Genomic DNA, 24,390 nt, shown 5'->3' with positions numbered 1-24,390 from the left:
CTCAAGAGATGAACAAAAAGCAATTCCTTTACTTTTTGTCTTTTATCGTTTTTACCTTTTGTCTTTTACCTTTTACCTTTTATCTTTTTTTTTTTTTTTTTTTTTTTTTTTTCAGTATTCGAAGATTTTTAATTGAACAAAAATTAAGACGGAAACTGTCAAAATGAAAATAAGTAAATAAAGGTTAAACAAATGCCCCTCAGTTCAGGTAAGCTTGAACGTTATTCAAGATGATTCTATAAACCGGTCATATTTACTTTTTATTCCACCTTCTACTGTCTTAACTAAAAAGAAAAGATTATAATTAGGGGGACAAGTAACTAAGGTATAGATTCGATACAAAATAGAAGAGTATCATCTCTTATATAAGTGATTCTTACAATATTCTCTAAAATAATTGAGTCTTTTGTTTTATTTTTTATTGTTACTCTTAAATAGTCCAAGAAAAAACATTATATTAAACCTCAAGTAATAACGTCTCCTTCTGCCTTCTTCTCTCTATATACCTATATTACATAGAAACAATAATAACAACCAGGACAAATAAAACTACAATAATAAACAGCAAAAAATATGGATTTCATGACAAAGGGAAATCAATTTTCATCCCAACAACAACCACAAACACAACTGCATCACTCTGTGCAATATAATATAAGAAATAATCTTTTAAATGGTAATATTGGTAATATCGATATAACTAAGGAAACTCCAATTGATGTGTCAAATAATAACAACTTTATTCAAAACCAACAATTTCAAAACTACAACAACATACCTGTGACTCAACAACCTCCTAATGTTCCATTTAATAATAACTACAATAGTAATAATATTCAGCCAACTATACAATATAGAAATAAACCCATGCCAACGAAACAAGAAAAAAGAACACATTCATTAAATCAAAAATCAATTACAAATTTCTTTAAAGGGAAAAATCACAGTGGATTTGGATTTGGTACCAATAAATCCAAAAAACAGAACCATAGCAACAGTTATGGAGGTAAAAACAGTGCTGATGGTGACGACGATGACGATGTGTTTATAGACGACCCTAATTCGTCAACTTTAACTTTTCATGATATTCAAAAATATGGGTTCAAAAATGGTGATAAATTAAATGTCACTGAAGATACTACGCCACTAATACCAACTTTAGTTACTAAACAAACTAGTAATATGACCAACACAGAATATAGAAAATTTTTGAATACACAAAAGAAGAATGTATTGAATGCTCTTAACAATCAGAATAAATTATCATCACCAACATTAGCAACTAGTCAACAAAATATGATGAATAGTAACATAGATGGATTTAGTAACAATCAACTACAATCCAGAGCAATGTCACTACAAAATGGATACAATAGTGGAAATCCATATCTTATGCAACGACAACAACAATTCCAGCAATGGAATGGTATGTCTTATAATGGTGTGAATCAATCCAATTCAAATATACCAAATACTGTTGGCCCAAGAGCCAATTCATTGATGACTGGTGGAATACAACATATGAGATATTTCAATCAACAACAACACCAAGGGAATAATATAGGTTATCCTAGAACTATGTCATTAACTAACAACCCACAGCAACCACAAAATAAGGAGAACATACCCAATAATCCGTATAAGCAACAACAGTTTATTAACAATAGGCCAGATACCTCTGATATGAACCAGCAAATGCAATCACAATATCGAACAATGTCATTGCAACAGGGACCAACAAAAAATACCCAACAATTTGTAAGTAATACAAATACTACCATCTTCCAACAATCCCAATTTCAACCATCACCGCAGCAATCATCTCTACAACAGCAACAACATCCACAACAATTAGTCGAAAGACAAGTAACTGGACAAAAACAATCACAACACCAATTACAACAACAAGATCAAATATCAATTGAAAATGATAGTATAAATAATAAAGTAAATACCTCAAATAATATCATTAATAGTAATGTTTTGAATATTAACGATACTTTAGATAGTCAAAAAGGGATATCCTCAGCTAATATCTCACAAACAAACAATGGCGAAACAAACATACCTTTAAATGGTGTTAATTCACTGAATATACCCTCTGTAAACGAAGAAGAAGAAGAACAAAGGAATAAACAAATTTTACAAATAAATCCTAACATTAATAAACCAAAATTGAATATTATTAAATTATCCAAACCAAAACAAGAGGAATTGTTACAAAAAGAAAATATAGCCAATGATTCAATTAAAGAAATTAATCAAACTCTAGTTAGTGATAAAACAAATCAAAAAAATTCTATGTTTCAGGAACCTGATCTAAGACCATCAAGTTTATTACAAGAAGGATTAAACTCATTAAGTTTAAATGATAATAATGCTAGAGATTCAACCATAACACAAGTATCATCGTTTAGTGTATCTCCGATAAAACAACAGGAAGGTTATAATCAATCAATCTACAAATTAGCCAATGGAACTGATTCTAAGGCATTTGTCACTGCAGAGGAATTTCCTTCATTAAATTATAATAATAATATAACTTATAATATTAATGAAATAAATAGATCTACAATAGAGGCCAAGATAAATTCCAGAAGGATTTCAGCTATAGCCATAGCACCTGCGTCAAAGAGAATTTCGATTTATAAGAACCCAAGTTCTTCTGCTTCTAGTGCATCCTCCACAGTCTCTGAAAAATTAAACAAAACAGGAGAGAGAATTCAGGAGACGTCCCCATCAACAGTTACAGCTTCAAAAACAGATGCTAATACAGATCGTGATGATCAAACCAGTACTACAGAAGTAGATACTGCTAATATTGACGATGCCTTTGCGCATAAGAGCTCTCCTACAACACCAACACATGACACAGTGACACCACAATCAAAAGACAAAGAAAAGAATTCAGACAATTTTGTCTTTGATAATACACTTTACTCTCCATATGAGGATATAACTCAGACTGCTCCAAAGATTTTGTATATTTCAAAGGATCAAATGGGTCTATTAAATGAAAATAAGAGATTAATGAAGGAACTCACTTTACTATCTACTGAATTAGCAGAATCAATCAAAAGGGAGACCTTACTGGAGGACAAAATACAGAATATGAAACAATTCAATGAGTTTAACAATCAACCACAAAGAAATTCAACAATATCTACATCGCCAATAGCATATACAGACTTTGAAACTGAATTAAGGAGAAAATCTTCTAAGATCGTAGAACTAATTCAAGCATTAAATGAAGAAAGAATGAAACGTTTTATTTCAGAAGAGCAACTATTATTAAAGGAAAACGGTGCAAGTCCATCATGTTTAGATTTAATCAAAAAGATAAACGACTTAGAAAATAAACTTCAACTCAAAGAAAATGCTATAAATGATTTAAAGTCAGCATTAAGTAATTTATAAACAAGATCGATTCACACCATAGGTGTAAGTATATTTTGTATCTACTGGATATATATAACTGGATATAAGTATAGGTATACATAAAAATATAATTTAGGAGAATACCTTGTAAACAAAACATCAAAAACTTTTCCATAATGGTTAAATTTTGTGTTTCGTTTATGACAAAAAATTAATCTCTACATTTTATTGTGTCCCATAGATATTATAAATAAATACTTAGATACAATCTAGGCTAAAAACCTTTACAAGGACATCTGATAAAAATTCTGAATATATCACTCCCTTTATCATCATTCCTATTGTAGATGGTGCAACAAATCTTGTAAATACAAACATTTTCCTTTTTTCTTTTTCTTTTTTTATTTTTTTAAAACACAGAACAAACATATAAAAAAATTCGAATGGATCCATAACACAGATATGAAAACATTATAACTCAAACTATTTTACTATCATAGTAGCAGTACTTGGAATATCACATTCTGCATTTTAAAAATTACTATTCTAAGAAGTGGCAACCAAGTTCTATCACTACAAGTGGTTCTCTGTGGTATTAAAAAATGAGCGGAAGAAAGAGAAGAAATAATTTTGATAATGATGACGAGGATGATTACTATCAACATGAATTCAGACCTCGTATGCAAAAAAGACAAAGAATTCCACCTGTGGTTCAGTTATGTAAAGAAATGATGCCAGATATCACCACTATTGGAGAATCCAAAAAAGCTTTCGAGGAAGATATCAAACTATTGAGTGAAGCTATTGTAAATGAATTTGGTCATGATGAATATTTTAACAATGCTCTTTTAAGTACTTTAAGAGCAGTGATTTTAGAACAACCTCATAAACAACCTGCAATTGCACTACTAACCATTACTGTCAATTCTCAAAATGAAGTGACTGGGAAAAACATTATTAATTTTTTCTTTGAAGAATTACAAAACACATGTAACGATACTGTAAAAATCAGTGAGTTAAAATTGGAATCTAACAATACAGGTCCTTGGAATAGAATAAAATTATTATTAAGATTTTTGTCTTTACTATCCCCAATTCTTCTAAACGATGATATAATCAATATCTACACCCAATTACTCAATCTTGCAGTGGAATTAAATAATTTAGATTCAGAAAAAAGAAATCCATTAGCAGAAGCTATCTATACTAATACATTAGTTGATGTTCCATATCTATTTTACTTCAATAAGTCCGATAAAGATCTACAGAACAAAGTTGATCAATTAATTACTACTGTTGAAGCCTCATTCAAGATTAAGCACACAACACTTCAATTATTAAGTCAATATAACACATCAGTTGTTCCATATGAAACTATAGAATTACCACAAGTTTCTTTGTCCAATGTGAAAAAGATTCTGGCTAATAATATGGAGCAGTTGGAACAATTATTTATCAATTGGAATCATCTCTTACCAGAGACTCTAAATGGTGACCAAGGATTCAATGACGCTTTAAAATTACCGACCTGTGAAGATTTAAAACTATTTAGCTTCTTTAATACATGTGAAAATGCCGGTTCTGTTGACGGCATGTGGAAAACGCCTTATTATATTTTCAAAATATACCTTCCTCAATCAACTGGTGATTTTGATACTGTAGTTCCAATAAATACATATGCAGGCCAGTTATTTAGAGACATTTTTATTGATATTGTTCAAAGCTTAGAATTCAATAGAAGAGAAGTGGCAAAGCAAATTGTTATGATAGACCTATTTTTTAAGGAAAAATTCTTTGCTGAACAAGGTATATCTATTGCCGACTTAATCGAAACTTACGAAGAAGATCCTTTGGCTAGTACTTATAAGATTGAGGACAATGTTATAGAAACTATATTAAGCTTAGTCTTCAAACTACCAACTGTATCCCAACCATTTGCCTATTTCTATACATTGTTAGTTGACATTTGTCAAAATTCACCTAAAGCTATTGCCCCAGTTTTCGGTAGAGCGTTCAGATTCTTCTATAACAATATAGACAATCTTGATTTCGAATTAAATTTAAGATTTTTAGATTGGTTCTCAATTCAAATGAGCAACTTCAATTTTTCGTGGAAATGGAATGAATGGGAAAATGATTCCAAAAGATTCAGTTCTTCAATTTATAATCCAAAAATTGTTTTTATTAAAAACTTGATAAGAAAAGAATTGAGATTGACTTCCACTCCAAATGAGGTCAATTCTAGCCTACCTGATGAATTTAAGCAATATATGAATACTTCTTATTTTTCTTCTGACATATTATGTACAATTTATCAGTCATACTTTGTTAATGAGAAATTACAAATAACTTTCGAAGATACGAAATCCAATGATTTGATATTCAAAAATGAAAAATTTCCATTTGCTAGTATTGTATCTGAATTACTGGATTATATTCATAAACAAAATGATGTCAGAGATGTTAATGAATTAGAAACTATAATAGCCAAATTTAACGAAGGCACCGACCCATTATCTAATCACATTACAGATTTTAACAAGTTCATCGTATTCCTGCTTACTCAATGTGTCGTTCATTGTGGTAGTAGATCTTTATCTCATGCTAATAAATATATTAGTGATTTGTACGAAGAATTGAAAACAGTTTGGGATAAATTGGATATTCCACAGGATATAAGAGAAGCCACAATTATTGAAGCTGTCTTAACTTACTGGAACTCCAACTCACAAAATGGTTATTTGATTGTAGATGCATTTAAATTTGTAGGAATGGTTAGTGCTAAGGCTATATATGAATTCTGCTTTAAAGATTGGAATGGAAAAGTGTATGGTTTAATGGATGTTACTAGCATTGATGCTATTTTCAGAACTTTGTCTAACCAAGTTAAAATAATCAAATCTGAAGAATCTATCGAATCTGGTGTAGAAGACTTTGAAACCGTATTTGAAAAATTATGCATTATTATCAATGATGCTATAGTGAATTTAAACGTTTCTAATGAAGACACCATAAATATTCCAGAGATCAATGATACTACAGAATTAACCAATTTAGAAGAATTACAAAGATTAGATATGTTATGGAAATACTCCACTGCTGTTAGCTTTGCAAAAAGTTTACTAAGAAAATATGCTACTCAATATAGACAATTATCTGAAAAATTGTTAACTGGTATGAATGCTGCAATTCCACATGCTCCAACCAGAAATGTTCTATCCACCTGGATAAAAGAAGTTGAAGAATTGTAAACGTACTAACTAGAAGTATCAAATTTTAAGTATAATATCAATATCTATTAAGATATAACTACATAATTTTCTATATGTCTATATATTATTAATTAAGTTAATTGTACAATGACTGTCCCTTATATTTTATCCTCCTTTTCTATTCGCAAATTTAACTATCCTACAAATGAACTAACTTCTATAAATCACAATGAATGCAAAAATATGCATATATGGCTTTCACTGTGTATGTATAATCTATATATAAAGCACCAATAATTATAGCTCTTGAAAAGGCAGCCAAACAACTATCTATTTGAGCACTAGCTTTCTCCTAAAATACTAACACATTTATAAATTCTTTTAGTACTCTCCACGAGATAATTATATTTCTTTAGTGATCTCGTCACAGGTTCACCTACAAAAACCTTATTACAACTTGTAGTTGTTTCAGATAATCAAAAATGAGTAAAATAAAACAAACTGAATACTATAAAATATACCCAATTTCTAAATATTGTTGCTTTTTTTTCGTATCTCAAAGGTCTTAGTTTAGATACAATAAAAATTGTTTAATATAATACTCTGTATTGGATTTATTAAACTATCCTTTTGTGATAGTAAGAACAGAGTTAGATTTTATACTATAGATACATATAATTTCGTGTAATTTGAATATTATCATCCACCCTCATTTTTTGACTGCGAAGAAGTAGAAGGAAAATAACTAATTTCATCAGGTGCCAATTCTGAACTATTATTTGAAATTTTATCCACACTTATATTAGAAACAAAAGGATTTCTAAGTAAGAATTCTTCATTATCAATCCTGTTATTATAAATTTTCTCATTATTCTCCGGAAATGATGCAATTTTAATATCATCATCACCTAAACGAGCTGATTTTGAAGACATCTGTTTATGATTTACATTATCAATATTATTATTTGCTAATGGAATAGTGGAACTGAAGCCATTAACTCCTGGATTTCTAAGAGATTGATTAGATTTAGTATTAAGTTTCATCAATGTATCAATATGATTATTTCTTATTGATTTATCACTTGTAGCAAGTGTATCAGCGAAATATATTGAGAGTTCAACAAATTCAATAAAATCCTCTCTTTTTATTGGTTTACCAGAATATTGTAAATATTGATATAAGGAAATATATCTTTTAGCCTTTTCAACTTGAATACTGTTTGTTTCATTACCATCTATAAATTGTTTCCTAATAATATCGCTGAACGTATCTTGTGTCTCAAACCCAAAATTAATTACTGAAAGAAAATATCCCTGATATTTTATCCTATTAGATACAACTTTCATACATGTCTCATAATTTAAATATTCAGGGAATATTTTACCCAAAGAACCAGCCATGATACTATTATTACTACCACTATTACTTTTTCTTTGTTTCTGTTTCCTTCTATATAAATCACCACCATTTTTATTATCTGTGTTTGGATCTTGAAATTGTATATCACATCTTAGTGGTGGTTCCAACCCATCATGAATTACTGGATCCTTCGGTTTTTTAAAATATATACCCAGTTCTTTTGATCTGTTCATATTTTGTAAAATATATTCTCTACTTTCTTTATGTGGTAAATCTGCTGATGTAACAGGTAAATATCTTCTTGGGATGTCAATCAGACAACTCTTTCTATAAATAAGCCTTCCGATTACGATCACAATACAAATAATAAAAAATACAACTATGGCACCAACCACAATAAAAGTATTCAATGCGTTATTATCAGATACAGATGCTTGTGCAATAGAATCAATTGGTAATACAGCAGAAAATCCAACTAATAATAAAATGGAGCTGAAAAAACAACTTCTATATAACCAAATCCTAATCAATTTCCATGACAAGTTTCTCTCTCTAGACAGTAAAAAATGAATATGTACATCTTCACGCATGTTATTAGTAACATATGATATTATTATAGCGCTTCCCCTCCCCTCTTCCTCTCTCTTTAGCTCTTTCTTTTTATGTATAGAGTTATATATATATAATCTTGTAAAAATATAATCAGTTGTTTAATAGATAATAATAGAAATGTAAATTCACAAAAATGGTTACCTTTAACAATTAGTCTATCTCTAACCAGTTTCTTGGAAAGACAGTTGTTTACAATTTACTATTACTGCACAAGTGATCAATCATCATAATTAATTAATATGATTAATATCATAAATAATTATAGAAAAAAAATATATATAATGAAAAAAAAAAAGAAAAAAACAGTAAAGATGAAAATCTGAAAGCAATAAAAAAATAAAGATGCTACTAATTGTACAACCACTAACACATACACATGTAAACATATCAATAGCGTCATATTAACATGAGATTAATCTATTCTGTAATGTCCTTCTTTCTATATATAGTTGTATATATATATATATATATTTGTTCATTGGTACTTTATAATTTCCTTGTTTCTATCTTTTTTCTATCTTTAATCTGAAATCATCAAATATTCATCCTCTAGCATGAAATGACCGTTTTTTTCATTTCTTGAATTAATCCAATATTTGATTTGAGAAATGTTGATAGTCCCTTTTTCCATGTCAATACAATTTAGATAATTTAATGTCATAATAATATCAGAGATTCTAAAACCTGTTACTAGTGATATATCCTTGATTGATATCGACGTCAAGTGATTCAGATCGCCGTCCAGGAGATGCCAACATATTGTCTTAGCCCAATAATTTATATAGCCAACCAAACCGAAAGGGGATAAAGGGAATTCCGGACCTGATATTAAATCTTGTGAACGAGACAGCTTATATGAAAACTCTATCAACAACGAGCCCAATCTTTTTCTCTGATAAGGAGGAAAAGTTAATATACATGCTAAATTGTTTTGATTATAAGATATAACATCTTTAGAAAAGAAGGCCATTGGTTTCCGTCCATTTGTTTTATAAAGAATATAAAATTCATAATTTTCCACTTTGAAATATGTTGATTTATTATCTAAAAACAATTTTGTAAATAAGCAAAGACATTGACAGAATAATTTTTCTTTATAACCCTTCACTCTTCTAATAGTATATTCAGGTGACCTATATTTGATTTTCCCTGATGGATTATTCAATTTATATCTACACATAGAATCATGGATCTTTAGATCATTTGAATTATTTGTATATTTAAAGCAATATTCACAGACATAAAGTGTATCTAACCATATAGAATCAGTTTTATCCTCATTCCTATCCTTATCCTTATCATTAATAATATTCTTGTTGAAGTTATTTATTTCATTGTTGACTCCATCTTTCTCTTTCTCTTTCTCTTTCTCTTTAAAGCACTCAATTGCACTCTCGATATTATTATTTTGATCTTCTTTATCTGAATTTGTTACAAGTAAAGAATGGTCAATATAACTAACATTGTCTGCTTTTCCATAATTAATGATTTGACTTTTAATTACTTTGGTATTAATATTATTTGTAAATATACCATCATTCTTTGAAGGATAAATACCTAGCTGTCTAGTTTCCTTATCAAAATATACTGCAGATCCATACCAGGTGGGAAACAATTTATCTAATCCAAATTGAACTTGTTTAATATTTCTCTCTTCAAGTATACCATATATTTCTTCTTGCTCTTGTTCTTCGTCTTGTTCTTCTCCCCCTCTCTCCCCTCTAACATCTCCTTTCATATTATTCTCCCTATCTTCTAGTTTCTTCCTTCCAATAACAGATCTATTGTAATTGTTTATATTTTTATAAAATTTAGAAGATTTGGCGGCACTCTTGGATTTGGATTTGGATTTGGATTTATATCCCCTTTTATATCTAACCTTTTGAATTTTATCCACTTTAATGGTATCTAATGTGTTTAGATGTTTTTTATTTATACCTATTGATGTAATATTCTGTATTATAACATCTTTAGCCAGTGGGTATTTACGAGGACGGCCTCTTCCCCTTTTCTTCTCCACAATTGGTTCTTGTTGAAGCATAATAGGCGGTACTATGCCACTATCATTCCGGACATTATCATTATTATTGTTATTAGTGTTGTTATTATTTGAATTATTGAAAATTGTGATATTTTGATTAACTGAACTTACATCTTGACTCCTTTTCACATGTAATTGATTTGAATTTGAATCAAAGTTTGAATTCGAGTTTAATTCATTTGAAAGTTCAGACTTCTTTAAATGATTCGAATTATTACCAAATGATATATTCATGACCAACCAATAAAATTTGTTATTCACCTTACGTGAACAAACAAGGTGATAGATACACTAATATTCCAATATGGCAACAATTGACTGAATATGCTAATGAAAAGAAAAAAAAAATTTTTTTGAACTCAGCTTAATGAGAAGACAAAAAGTTTTGTTGTCTGGTCAAACAATGTTATACATCCAACAATATCCTATGTCTATATATGTATATGTATATCTGTATATAGACTTCTTCTCTTGCCAACGTATATATATATATATATGTATGCATGTGTGGACATGTATGTATATGTGTCTAGTTAACATCACTATATTTTTATTGTATTGTCATATTGCTGAATAATCGGTTGTTTTTTGCCGCCGCTGTCTACACAGAAAATTCAAACAAATAAAAAGACGTAATGACTCAATCGTTGAAAATGATACTGCATAAATTACTTTTTCCGTTTTAAGTGATATCACGTAAATATATTTTTACACGAAACAAACCCTAGGGCTTTTCATTTTTTTATTTTTTTCTTATTTTTTATTTTTTGCCGCTTTTCGCACAAAAAAAAAACCAAAAAATCAAAAAATTTTTCTTTTCTTTTTTATTTTTGTACATTGAAGAAATGAAGGATGAAGATCTGTGGATTGGGTGATTGCTCGATTTAACTGATTAATTAAGAAGGACATTGTACATTTGTATAGCAAACAGAGATGCACACAAACAACTGGCATCTATACGAATTTATAGCCTATTAGATAACCAACTATTCAGTTAGTCAACCAATTGAATTTTCACGGACTCCTTAAAGATCTGTTCTTCTCTTTTTTAAATTAGTTTCATATACATAAAACACACACACACACACACACACACACACACATATATATATATATATATATATATATATATGTATAAGTGTAGCCCTATATTCCTGACTTTCTTCATATTATTCTAATCATGGAAAAGAAAACTTTTAATGCATTTAATGATACCCCTAGAGGGAAACATTGGTTGATGGATACACCTTCTGCTACCAGAGATTCAAGCATTAACAAAGATAAGTCATTAAATGATAAAGTAGATACAAAACGTCAATATTCGAGCATATTTGTTAATGGTTTTAGTTCTGGTTTATCCGTTAATGATGAATCTACTTTAAAAAATAAATTTTCAAATGATACAATAAGGAAAAACGAAAATAGAAATATCAATGAAGATAATATCAAAGAAGAAACAAAACAAAAGGAAGAAGAATATCGTTCAATTTTTTCTTTATTTGGTAAACAGCCAACTTTTAAACATTCTTCAATGAGCAATTTTAATAAGGATGATTCCTTTTTCAAATCAAATAATGACAGTAGTAGCGGCAATGGTAGAACCACTGTTACTGCTAATAAGAATAATCTACAAAATAACATAAAAAGAGAAACTTTATACAAAGATCGTGATTCAGATCTTCCGTTAATATCACCAAATGTTTTGGATGTCTCAAAACAAAGACTATTAATCTCTGTTTTGTTTATAATATTACAGTGTTACAAAATTTATGATTTAATTGTTCTCAAATATAATTTACCAGACAACACACTCTCGGTACAGTTAATGAAGCATTCAAAATTCATATTCGTGATCAAATATTTCATGTTGGATTCATTATTTTTATTCTTTTTACCAACTTTAAATATTCCAAGATTAAATTTTGGTCCAATCATGGTTCTCATTCAAATTATTTTCATGAATTCGTTTAATATCTATTTGTCAATAGATCATGATCATTTTATATGGGTTTCTATCTTCATCTCTGTATGGAATAAGATGTTTCATTCAAAACAATTAACTCTGACTGGTTCCACAATCGACCCTCATCATAAAATTATTAATTTTTCCAACCATTTTAAAGGTGCTCTTACTATCAAGATTTTACCTGAGAATACTGCTCTTTTGAATCCCCTACATGAATCGTTTTGTTTACCTATTGACTCAAATTCTCCACTTAATGAATATTCTTCCAATATTAATACTGTGAAAGTGCCAATTAAGATTAATTCTACTGAACCAGTAGATTTTATCCAATTAGAATATAGAGATTTATACACAAATTCAATATTTTTGAAAAACTTCACTTCAAAAGATTTTGAGATTATGAACGACATTCCACAACATTGGAAAGATTCTGGTGAATCAATTGATTCTATGGCACAAACTATCCGTTATCTATATTTGAATTTAAATGATATTGGGTTCTACCAAATTAGAAAAATTGTAGATCGAAAAGGTTTAAATCTAAAAATTTATCAAACTCATTTAATTTTACCACACTGTCCAATGGCTTCAGTAATCAAATCAAACAATATTGATATCGATAAGTGTATTGGTGATAAGGACGAAATTTCATTTGAAGTTCACGGGATCCCACCGTTGAAATTATTTTATTCAAAAGTGATTAATGATCAAGTGTTCCATTACAACGACAAAAATTTACAACCCGAATATTTCGAATCTCCTTTACAATCATCAATTAAAAGAAAACCGACTCTATTTAACAAAAATGATATTGAGGATTTGAAGTGGGCTCGTAGTTATCCTGTTAGCATTAATTTAGACACCTTGACATCTATAGATGGTACTTATCAATATAAGATAGATAAAGTAATCGATGGACTAGGTAATGCTATTGATTTTACTACAATTGACAATGACTCAATTAAAATTAAATATGATTTAATATCAACTTTTAGGGTTCATAACATTCCAAAAGCTTCTTTAGATGAAAAATTCAACCCAAGATCTCCAACCAAGAAAAATATCGTGATTAACCTAGAGAGTATTAATAATTGGAATCAAGAGATACCATTTTCAGTCAATTTATCATTTATTGATCACAATGGCGAGGAATCCAAAAAAACTATTGAAATGAATTCTTTATCTGAAGAAATCGTGGCTAATTATCCTGGTATTTACCAATTGAATTCAATCAACTCCAAGTATTGCCCTGGCTCGGTTATTGGAAAGTCCAAAGTCTTAATAACTAAACCTGTACCACCCCAGTTAGATGTTAAATCATCACCAATCATTGATCCATGTGTTGGTCCTATTGGTTTGGATTTCGATTTAAATTTCGTCGGTGTCCCACCATTCCATTATTTGGTTAAAATTTATAAACTTGATAAATATGATAAAAATATTAAGAAACTTTATGATACCAAGAGAATTACCTCAAAGGGTGCTAGAAGCCAATTCAAGTACTTACCATCCGTGGAGGGTAATTATGAAATTGTATTTGACAGTCTAACTAATGATATTTTTACTGAACAGATTCAATTAATACCTTTAAAAAATTACAGTTTCCAAACTTCTATGAGAGTTAAACCAAGTGCATCCATAAGATCAAGGAACCATGTTAAAAATCTATGTCTTAATGGTAATACAAAAATCCCCATTTCTTTTAAAGGCGAACCTCCTTTCACTTTACAATATGATATTATTGAAACCTCGTCTAACAGAAGAAGATCTTTTACAAAGGACAATATAATGGATAATGAATATTTAATTGAAACTCCTGCTTTTACCGTTGGAGGAGATTATATCCTATCCTTAGTATCAATAAAAGATTCTTCAAAATGTCTTGTCAATCTAAGTGAATTGGATGCAAAGATTAGAGTAAGAAGAGATATTCCAACTGCTTCGTTTAACTTTATTGAAAATGCAAATGCATCTAAAATTAAACAAGGTAGTGCTGCTGAGATTCCAATTAGATTAACCGGCGAGGCTCCATTTACAATCAAATATGAACATTTAGATCTAAACGGCAATCATCTTGGTATTTATGAAGCTAAATTTTACTCAAATTATAAACAATCATTGTCTGTCTTTAAAGAAGGCATTTATAGACTTAAGGAGATGCACGATTCTAGTTGTAATGGTAAAATTGAAAATATCGAGAATCAGTACATGGTAACATACTTATCAAGGCCATATTTTACGATCCAAAAGACAGCTAATTCAAAGATTACAAAATTAACTGAATCAATTTTTACCAGAAATCCAGTCTGTCAAAACCATGAGACTACGATTGATCTTTCTTTGTTTGGGTCACCACCTTTTGTTTTAACATACGAATTAACTTCACCAGAAGGACAAACTTCAATCAATACTATACAGATAACAACTAAATATGCTTCATTACAATTACCAAATACAGAAACAGGTGAATATATTGCTACTATTAAATCTATATATGATACTAACTATGAAGAGGAAGATTTTAAGTATATTGATACTTCCAATAATGAAATAATTATTAAACAAATTGTTAATTCTATTCCTCAGATATCATTCACTGATAAGGGCAGAACCTTGAGGACATGCTCTGTAAATATTGAACAACAAATGGAAAGAAAAGATGCATATTTAAAACCAATTAAATTGAAACATATCAACGGTCAAAGTCCATTTTCAATCACCTTTAGTGTTTATCATGAAAGTACAAGTAGAACTGACCATATTACGTTAGACAATGTGGATATTGAGCACTTCCCATATTATCGATTATATGAGGGATTGAAGTTGGGCAAACACATTATTACAATGGACAATATCATAGATGCTAATGGATGTATTAATGAGTTTGCCAATGAACATGATAATTTCATTTCAATATCTATAACGGATGTACCAAAGATTCATTTATTGGATGCTAATGCTGATTATTGTGTTGGTGATTATGTATCCTACCAATTAAATGGTGTTCCACCATTCAACATTAGATATAGTTTCAATGGTATTGAATTGCAATCTCAAGAACGTTCTACCCAATTTGTTAGAGTTGCTTCTGAGCCAGGGTTTATCTCTATTAACACCATCCAAGACTCGCTTTCACAATGTGTTGTTAATTTTAGTTTACCATCAATGGAGCAAGAACGTGAAAGACTAAGTTTGACTATTCATCCAATTCCATCAGTTACAGTATCGCAGGGTAATTATGTAATCGAAGATATTCATGAGGGTGATCAAGCGGAAGTTGTCTTCACATTTGAAGGTACACCACCATTTTCGTTAACATATGTCAGAACTGAAGATACCAATACTAATAGTAATAATCATAACCAAAGAAGACCCCAAGTAGTGGAGACTCATAAAGTTACTGATATTTATGAATATGAATATAGAGTGCTAACTAGTTTACAAGGTACTTATGAAGCTATTGAAATATCAGACGCATTCTGTTTTGCTAAAAATGAAGCATTTTTCAGTAATTAAGACTCATGTTGTATCATATAATAGGAAGTTTGATTTTGTGTTATTTTCCTCATAACCTCACTAATTTTATATCGAAAACTACATGTCAATATATATCAATCTATATATATACTCTAAAAGAAATTCTCCTTTGTCTTATAAAAAAAAGATATTCATTTTTTATTCCAAGGACACTTTTTCTATCAAGTAATGACAGAATGATACAAGCATAGGAACCAATATCTTATCTTGCTAGTTTTGACACAATTAACAAGAAGGTATAAAAAACTTTATGTAAACTTCTTTTTAGGAGGTATTAATAATTTACTGTTGTAGGTCTACGATAAAGAGTCTATCAAACATACTTTTCCATCAATGACTTAAAGCAATACAAGAATTAACCAAGACGATTGTAAATCTATTCATCTCAAGCAAACTTTTATTCCTGTCTCCATAGCATACATATACTACTATAATGCAAATTTAATTTTGAATCAGTATTAGTATGCAAAATAAAAAAATTACCACGACACAAATAGTGCAGTCATCGTTCATAAAATCTTAATTCTTGTGATAAAAATAATTATTTCATGTTTTATGATATTACTTTATAAGGTAAGTCTTATATTTTAAAATTCTAAAATTTACATTTTCTTATTAAGAAGATGTAAAAGACCTTTCTTCGAGATTATATTCTTTCTATTGTCAAAGCATCTTTATTTTTAGATCTAGGTATATGTATACTAGTTGAAGGATGGCCACTAAAAACATATATGTATATATTGAAACACAAGTAAAAAAGTGAAACATATTTGCTACAAATTTTCCTTCAAGTGTTTTGAATGCTCCGATTCTTAACCAACAGTCGTGTTTTCAATCTACACAAATTTCGATATCAAATGACATTTCCTAAAAAATACTCAATCAGTGAATCTATACAAACTATAAAACCGTTGTTACCTCCAAAATTGATAACCTTTGATGCTTACAATACACTATACTGTTCCAGTATCCCTGTCCTAGAACAGTATGCAAGCATTGCCAGAAAATACGGCATTATAATAGATCCTAATAACCTGGTTAAACGTTTTCCTGAATGTTTTAAAAAACTAACCAAAATACACCCCAATTACGGTAAATATACTAATATTACTGGTGACGAATGGTGGTCTATTTTAATCAAAGATCTATTTCAACCACATGATGTACCACAAGATATGATATCAAAGATTGTAACACACTTCAAAACTAAAAAAGCATATTCTACATATCCCGATATTATCGAGTTTATTAAGGCCATCAAATTGAAATATCCTGATATTATACTTGGTGTTATAAGTAATACAGACCCTGCTGTCTATGATCTATTGAAAAATCTAAATCTTTTCCAATATTTTACACCTTACACATATTTCTCGTATGATTTAGAAATATCTAAACCTAATCCTAAAATATTTGATTATGTAATTAACGATGTGTTGAAAAAAAAACCCAGAAATTACTAATGGTTTATTGGATAGGCAATCCCTTTTGAAACATTGCTGGCATATTGGTGATGAAATTGAGAAAGATATGTTAGCTGCCGAAAATGCAGGTTGGAATGGTATTTTAGTTGACCGGTTAGACAAGCATGGATATTTAGGCGATTATTCTTCTAAAAGAAGTATGACAGAACATGAATTATTATTAGATAAAATCGACCAACATGTACAAAATATTTGGGAAATATGTCATGCAAAAGATTGGTTTGTTCAACTAAATGAAAGAACTTTCGTTGTTCCAAACATCAGAGTGGTTAAACATATCTTTCTTCAGGAATGAGAACAAAGCACCTCTTCATGTCGGTTAGATTATAAACCCTTTGTGTATACCTAATCCACACTAATTTACAATGACAATTATCAAGTATATGGCCTGATATATATATATATATATTTATTTATTATGATTGTTTATATAAAATTATGTACCAGTTATGGTTATTATCTTGAATACCAATTGCAATTAAATAGCAATCGGCAAAAAATTATTTTTTTTCTAAACCATATATTTTATATTATATTTTGTGGATAAGTAAAGTGTGCATATGTATTTGTATCCATAGTGGAATACAGTAATGACCATACGACCTCTTTACTAGTACTAATATATTCATGCTGTTGTATTATTTTATCCCTTAGCTCTTATTTATTACTTGAATTAAGTCCTATGTCTTTTTTTGTTTGATCTAAACTATGTATTCTTTTCCTCTCCTCTTCTTAATGTATTTCTAAATCTTACACACTGATAGTCTTCCAAACGTTTAACCCATCAGTACCAGTACTGACTAAACAACCTGGGATTTGTTTGTGCCACTTAACATCTTTAACTTCCTTTTGCCAATGAACAAACAATAATTGTGGTGGAATTTGTTCTAACTCTTTCGTTTCAGCAGCTTGTTGTTTAATTTCTTCATCATCAGCCTCAACAGATAAATCCCATAATGTCACAGTATTATCTTCGGATGCAACAGCAATAATGGATTCATCTAACGGATTGAAGCTGATGGATGTGATGGCACCTTTATGAAAGTCGTATTGTGCCACAGGTTGAACATTATTAATATTTAATGGTGAGAACTGTCTTAGATCCCATACACCCCATGAACCATTATCATCTCCACTTGCTAACAAGTAACCTAATTTAGATGACCAACTAATGACATTGACATCTGTCTTTGATGCTTTAACAGATAGTGCTGGTTGATGCTTTTTAGATCTTGTATCCCAAATTCTGATGAACCCATCACAACCGGCTGTAGCAAATACAGTATTTTCGGTAGTAGACCATTGGATATCTTCAATTGATTTGTTATTACCTACAGTAAATGGAGTTTTATCTGTGACCCATTTAGATGTGTGTCTTTGTGTGTGATAAATTAAACCAGAACAGTCACCAGTTAAAAGGGAACCAGATTTAATTAAAGGTGACCAATCGACAGCATAACCCTCTACATTTCCATGATTTCTAATTGTATGAATTGGTTTTTTTGCTGTTTTTGGGATTTGGTAACCTGGAGAAGAAAAAGCTTTAGATTGTGGTGCAAGATCAAATATGTAAACCTCACCACTTTCACTCATAGTGGCAGTTAACACTTCTTGATTAACAGATGCAAATGGAGAAACTTTTAATCTGTTTGTAGTGTCTCTTAATTGTATGTTTTCATTTTCAATGATTGGATCAAGATCATCGTCTTCATTATCTTCATCGTCATCATTTTCATCATCATCCTTCACTAAGGTCTTACTCAATTGAGATAGATTTAAAACCATTAGTTCGTTTTCTTTCTTTCTTGATGCTTGAGTAGCGGTAGTCATTAGAAGAGATTGTGGATAACTTCTACGTTCAGAACCTAAATTATCCGGGATAATATCCAAAGTTAAACATGGCCATGGCATATTAACGTTATGTAACATTTCATACACCGTAGGGTCGGCTTCTAACACTTCATCTGGGCCTAAGGGACGACTCATATGAGGTAAGTATAATTCTTGACCTTTTTTATTTGAGTTTTCCTCGTCCTTCTTCAGCAATTGTTCAGCTTTCTCCAAAGACATCTCGGTCAATTTCTCCTCATCACCATCTAACTCAATATCTTCTTCGTCATCTAATTCGATAATTTCCTCATCACTTTCAAAATCATCACTAAATTGACCATCATCTGCAATCATATCGACATCATTTCCATTCTGATTAACACTAGTCGGACCAGATCCATTTTTTGATTTAGCAAAAACATTTCTTTCTTGTTCAGGATCTTCTCTATCAATAACTCTCTTGGACATTTTTTTTTTTTATTTTTCTTCAGCCTTCTATCCTGCAATCAACACAACCAAATCTTTAGATTGAATAGGTGTACAATACACTAACCTTTCTGTAGACACATGCATAAAAGTTATCTTGTAAACAACATTATATACTATTCTTTGTTTCCTATCTACTAACAATTGTTGATATTTTTGTCTATTCAAGTCATCGCAAATTTTTTTTCTCGTACCTGGAATACAAGTATCAAAAGAAAAAAAAAATTTTTCCTCTTTCTGATTTATTTCTTTTCTTTTTTTTATAGAAATGCCGAATATGCGCAGAATGCTACGGAATAATCCAAAGCCTCTTTGCGGAAAGCAGAAAAAACTTGTTTCCAATTGTTTTAAAAACTTAGGGCTTGCTAAATAAAAGTATAACTTTCTCTTCCACTTGTAAAATAAAACTAGGGTTTGTGTGTGAATTACTCAATCCACGGATTAGTAATATATAATGGTTCACAAAGCTATAACAGAGTTAATATCAAACTACCGTTGATATTAACTCTGTTTTTTCTGCCAGTGAATTGGTTTGTTTCAGCGTAGTTTAATTATTACAGATTGACTTCTACAGATTTAGAATTAGAACTATAATCCAGATGCTTAAGATTATCAATCTCATTCTCACCACACAACTCTTTTTCTTCTTCCCCCCAATCCTTATTTTTCTTTTTATTCTTTTTAGCTAGCTTTTTTGCTTGTTTTCTATTCTTTTCAATTAACAATAATTGTTCTTTATTTCTTTCAATAAATTTTAAGAAATAATCACCATCTTTACTTTTTTTAGCTTCATTTAAAAAACTATCTAATTCTTTGATGTCATCGGTCACATATTCTACTCTTGTTTTCGTTAATCTATTAAGTATTTTATTATCTCTATTGAAACATTTCCTCTTATAGCAGTTTTTGGTAGTTTTAAATGATACTTCGCCGGGTTTCATAAATTTTGTTTTTCTTAAATTAGTCCAAGGTGTGATAATTATAACACATTCAGGTAATTTGTTTCCTTGAATAGACTGAGATTTGCATAATTGTAAACAATCATTTATCACATCCTCCGGCACATCAAAAAATGTCTTTTCGTTTGATTTCAATTTCAAATATATATGACCACTTGAATATTTATCTGTATGAAACCACCAATAATTTAGTTCTTTATATCCCCATTTAATCAATAAATCATTTTCAAACTTGTCTTTGCCCATTACAATTTGATATGCTTCATCATATGGGTTTGGCTTAGATTCATAGAAAAATACCATTAGATACTGATAATATATCTCTAAAAACTTTTTCTCGTTTATTTGCTTATTCCGCTCAAATATTTTAGCTGGAAAATTTTTGTCAGATTGAATATACCTGTAATATCATTGCCACTGAAAATTTGAAGGTATAAAATCTTTGATCCTTTATCAGTCTTCTTAATTACCGTTTACTTATCCAATTCTTTTATATCTCTAGATTTCTTTCTTAACTGATATAAATGTTGAATGAAAATGTCAATAAAAATTTCACTCCACAGACGATTCGAACCAAGGAAAAGAAATTCATTCTTTTTTTATAAAAAAAGCTAATCACTAAATTACTTTCTATCAGTCAAAAATATTAAAAAAACGAGTTGTAAAGAAGGTTAAAATGCAGTTGCAGGAAAACTAACAACTTCTTCTTCTTTTTACTAATATATTGATAACACCTCAAAACGAAAAAAGAAAGTGTACAATATATTTGCATTTCTCTTCTTTTTTCTACTCTATGGTTGTATTATTTTTATTTTCTCTTTACTATAAATAAGATGGAATACCTATTAAAATTTGAGCTTAAATACTTTTCTCAATATGTGGATAATATTCCAGTTATCAATGGGATAGAAACTCACATGAGTAAGTTGGATTTTCTGAAATGGAAACATTATTCAACTAAGGAAAATTTTATCTTTCAATTAGCTATCTCTCAGGACAAGACTTTTTCGATAAATATTTTAATGAATGGATCAATTATTATTGATTCAGTGGAATTAAACACACAAAACGTAGATCGACAGACTTTCAAAAAAATTCAATTTTCTGTTAATTGTCCAATGATATCATGTAAATATTTTAATCATGATTCCATGTCAAACATATTTCAAAGAAGGTTTCAGATGACATTAAAGTCTGAATCAGATTTTAGTACTTTGACAAATATTTTAAGACAAATGGGGTTCATCGTTAAAAATGCAAAATTATTAAGCAATAAAGTTGAAAAGGAGAATTGTAGTTTGAATAATATTGCTGGAAACATATTATCACCATTAGTTGAATCTAGTTTTATTTCTAGTTCTAAAGATAATTCGTACTTTAAGCACCTAAAAAGTAGATCAAATAATACCAATGTTGATGAAACAACGATACCTTTGTTAGAAACACAGAGTAAAGATTTTGCGCCTAGATCAATTGTACATCACTCAGTTGAATCTATCGCACCCAATACTAATATTCCAGACATATTCTGTAATCATTCAGAACAAAACACTTTTCTATTGAGAGTTGAAAACTCTAATATGAATAAAAACTGCTCACAAGAAAATTCATTTATTGGAACATTTGGTAATTCTACTGGTTTGATTAATTCGAATTTAGAGGAGAGAACAAACAAGAAAAACGAAATTAATAATCATAATGTTCGAAACAATTTAGATAAAGATCTTGAAAAGGGAGACGAACATACACGGACTGAGAATAGTGGCCTACCCCAAAATAGAACATATGATCAAGATCGGAAGCAAACAATAAGTCAAGATATTGTTTCTCAAAAGGAAGCTTGTAATGTAGTATCCAATAATGATAGTACTAATCAAACAGAAAATTTAAGGAAAAAAGTTCATATTACCAGAAAATTAATTAAAACAAAACTTAAAGATAAAAAATTTCGAAAATTGGTATGTATCAATTACTATTAAAGAACTTAGTAAAGCAAAAGCAACAATCACTGTTGTGTATTCATATGATGTTCTTTGGCTCCTTATTTTTGAATACGATCATATACTAACAAATATATTATGCCACATATCATTTTCATATTTAATATAACAATCTATCGGAAAGTTAGCCAAGAAAATGGATATGCTAAATTCATAATCGAGTCATTATAATGAATGTGAACGAATTAAAGAGATATTAAAACAAGATTGCACGAGTCGAACAAGAATTAATCAGAATGAGTGGAATAGAAGATTTATGAACCGTTGTAGTATATTTTTATTGATTTTGTACATCTCTATTCGCACACCACTTACAAGAGATTATTAACTATTTAACTAAGCCTGGGCAACAAACACTTAACATTAAATGTTAGTATACAAAACATTATAGCTATCTTTTTTACACCCGTTAAAAGCGTTGATCACTAAATCCTTACATCAGAAGAAAAGAGACGAAACAGAGCAAATTTGGAAAATTTATGGAAAAATAGAAAGGTAAAAATGTGTTCGTTTAATAAGAAACAAGATGATGAGACCGATCTTTAATAGCTTTTATAGCATAATTCTTGATTAATTTACATATATAAAAACAAAAGATAATCACAGGCATATAAATCGTTTTTTTTGTATTTCTTTTGATAGTTTTTTATTTCAATGAATTATTCAAGATAAAAACATAGCAAGATAAGATAATAGAAAAGGAGGAGTCGATCATTCAAAGAACAATGACAGAAGTATTAAACAGATGGTTAGAAATTGAAGACAAATTATTAAATATTTTACATAAATATGAAATTACAAATCAATTTATGCATGACAAATTAAGTAGTAGGATAACATTATATCTAATTATAATTGGTTTAATAGCTTTTCTGAATGAACTGTATATTAGTATAGATATGATTTTCATTCAAAAACAAACATATAATGAATTAAATGAAGGTTCAATCACCGAGGGATTAAAGCTGCGTAAAGTTTTAATCAATGATCCAACATATCATAGCAAGGAATATATGGATCAGGTGAATGGTATAATCATTGAAGAATTTGAAGATTGGGATAAATTTTGTTCAAAACCCGTCCATGTATCACAATTGTTCGTTGAATGCAATATAATTAAAGATGGTAAAACGTTGCTATTTAAGCCTATCAAATATCATATTGAATTTCTACCAGAAGAATTTGATGATGAGAAAAGAACAGAGTTTGGTTGTTCTTTACACGTTTTGCGTGTTAAATTGTATCATCTTTTCAAAGATTCTGATTGGTATAATGAATTAGTCGATTCTGATGACAAAAAATTCACCATCAGTGAAAATGTTAAGGTTTATAATACACAAAATGAACTTTTACCGGTTGAATATGATGATATCCAATTATGTTTCTTAAAAATGGAAACAAATAACACAATTAAATGTGAATTTGTCTTATAGAGGTCATTCTTTCCTGTAACACTCTTATATATATATATATATATATATATATATATGTATGTTTGTGTATGTGTATGTGCGTGGTCATATAT

At 29.4% G+C, this 24,390-nt stretch overlaps 10 protein-coding genes across 10 annotated transcripts; 6 read left to right on the top strand and 4 right to left on the bottom strand.

Moving 5' to 3' along the window:
* Window positions 1–573: 573 nt before the first annotated feature.
* Window positions 574–3,417, top strand: EPO1 (Epo1p; the record flags this gene model as incomplete). The annotated part of the gene is made up of 1 exon (XM_064860635.1): window positions 574–3,417. The coding sequence occupies one exon, from the start codon at window positions 574–576 to the stop codon at window positions 3,415–3,417; it is 2,844 nt and encodes a 947-aa protein (XP_064717652.1).
* Window positions 3,418–3,980: 563 nt separating this feature from the next.
* On the top strand, window positions 3,981–6,629 carry STO1 (Sto1p; the record flags this gene model as incomplete). Its single annotated transcript, XM_064860634.1, has 1 exon — window positions 3,981–6,629. The coding sequence occupies one exon, from the start codon at window positions 3,981–3,983 to the stop codon at window positions 6,627–6,629; it is 2,649 nt and encodes an 882-aa protein (XP_064717651.1).
* A 660-nt stretch (window positions 6,630–7,289) lies between these two features.
* Window positions 7,290–8,540, bottom strand: DLT1 (Dlt1p; the record flags this gene model as incomplete). The annotated part of the gene is made up of 1 exon (XM_064860633.1): window positions 7,290–8,540. One exon carries the CDS (start codon window positions 8,538–8,540, stop codon window positions 7,290–7,292), a length of 1,251 nt encoding a protein of 416 aa, XP_064717650.1.
* Window positions 8,541–9,082: 542 nt separating this feature from the next.
* Window positions 9,083–10,837, bottom strand: SAS2 (histone acetyltransferase; the record flags this gene model as incomplete). Its single annotated transcript, XM_064860632.1, has 1 exon — window positions 9,083–10,837. One exon carries the CDS (start codon window positions 10,835–10,837, stop codon window positions 9,083–9,085), a length of 1,755 nt encoding a protein of 584 aa, XP_064717649.1.
* Window positions 10,838–11,783: 946 nt separating this feature from the next.
* On the top strand, window positions 11,784–16,085 carry POM152 (Pom152p; the record flags this gene model as incomplete). The annotated part of the gene is made up of 1 exon (XM_064860631.1): window positions 11,784–16,085. The coding sequence occupies one exon, from the start codon at window positions 11,784–11,786 to the stop codon at window positions 16,083–16,085; it is 4,302 nt and encodes a 1,433-aa protein (XP_064717648.1).
* Window positions 16,086–16,906: 821 nt separating this feature from the next.
* Window positions 16,907–17,569, top strand: DPI35 (Dpi35p; the record flags this gene model as incomplete). Its single annotated transcript, XM_064860630.1, has 1 exon — window positions 16,907–17,569. One exon carries the CDS (start codon window positions 16,907–16,909, stop codon window positions 17,567–17,569), a length of 663 nt encoding a protein of 220 aa, XP_064717647.1.
* Window positions 17,570–18,340: 771 nt separating this feature from the next.
* RRB1 (ribosome biosynthesis protein RRB1) lies at window positions 18,341–19,888 on the bottom strand (the record flags this gene model as incomplete). Its single annotated transcript, XM_064860629.1, has 1 exon — window positions 18,341–19,888. The coding sequence occupies one exon, from the start codon at window positions 19,886–19,888 to the stop codon at window positions 18,341–18,343; it is 1,548 nt and encodes a 515-aa protein (XP_064717646.1).
* A 572-nt stretch (window positions 19,889–20,460) lies between these two features.
* Window positions 20,461–21,168, bottom strand: JLP2 (Jlp2p; the record flags this gene model as incomplete). Its single annotated transcript, XM_064860628.1, has 1 exon — window positions 20,461–21,168. The coding sequence occupies one exon, from the start codon at window positions 21,166–21,168 to the stop codon at window positions 20,461–20,463; it is 708 nt and encodes a 235-aa protein (XP_064717645.1).
* Window positions 21,169–21,698: 530 nt separating this feature from the next.
* REC114 (Rec114p) lies at window positions 21,699–22,844 on the top strand (the record flags this gene model as incomplete). The annotated part of the gene is made up of 1 exon (XM_064860627.1): window positions 21,699–22,844. One exon carries the CDS (start codon window positions 21,699–21,701, stop codon window positions 22,842–22,844), a length of 1,146 nt encoding a protein of 381 aa, XP_064717644.1.
* A 746-nt stretch (window positions 22,845–23,590) lies between these two features.
* On the top strand, window positions 23,591–24,298 carry ERG29 (Erg29p; the record flags this gene model as incomplete). Its single annotated transcript, XM_064860626.1, has 1 exon — window positions 23,591–24,298. The coding sequence occupies one exon, from the start codon at window positions 23,591–23,593 to the stop codon at window positions 24,296–24,298; it is 708 nt and encodes a 235-aa protein (XP_064717643.1).
* Window positions 24,299–24,390: the final 92 nt, after the last annotated feature.

Source organism: Arxiozyma heterogenica (genome assembly GCF_036370985.1).
Source record: "Arxiozyma heterogenica strain weizmannii chromosome Unknown scaffold_5, whole genome shotgun sequence".
Lineage (NCBI taxonomy): Eukaryota > Fungi > Ascomycota > Saccharomycetes > Saccharomycetales > Saccharomycetaceae > Arxiozyma > Arxiozyma heterogenica.
Note: the sequence above shows the minus strand (reverse complement) of the source record. Positions and strands in the feature narration are given on the sequence as shown.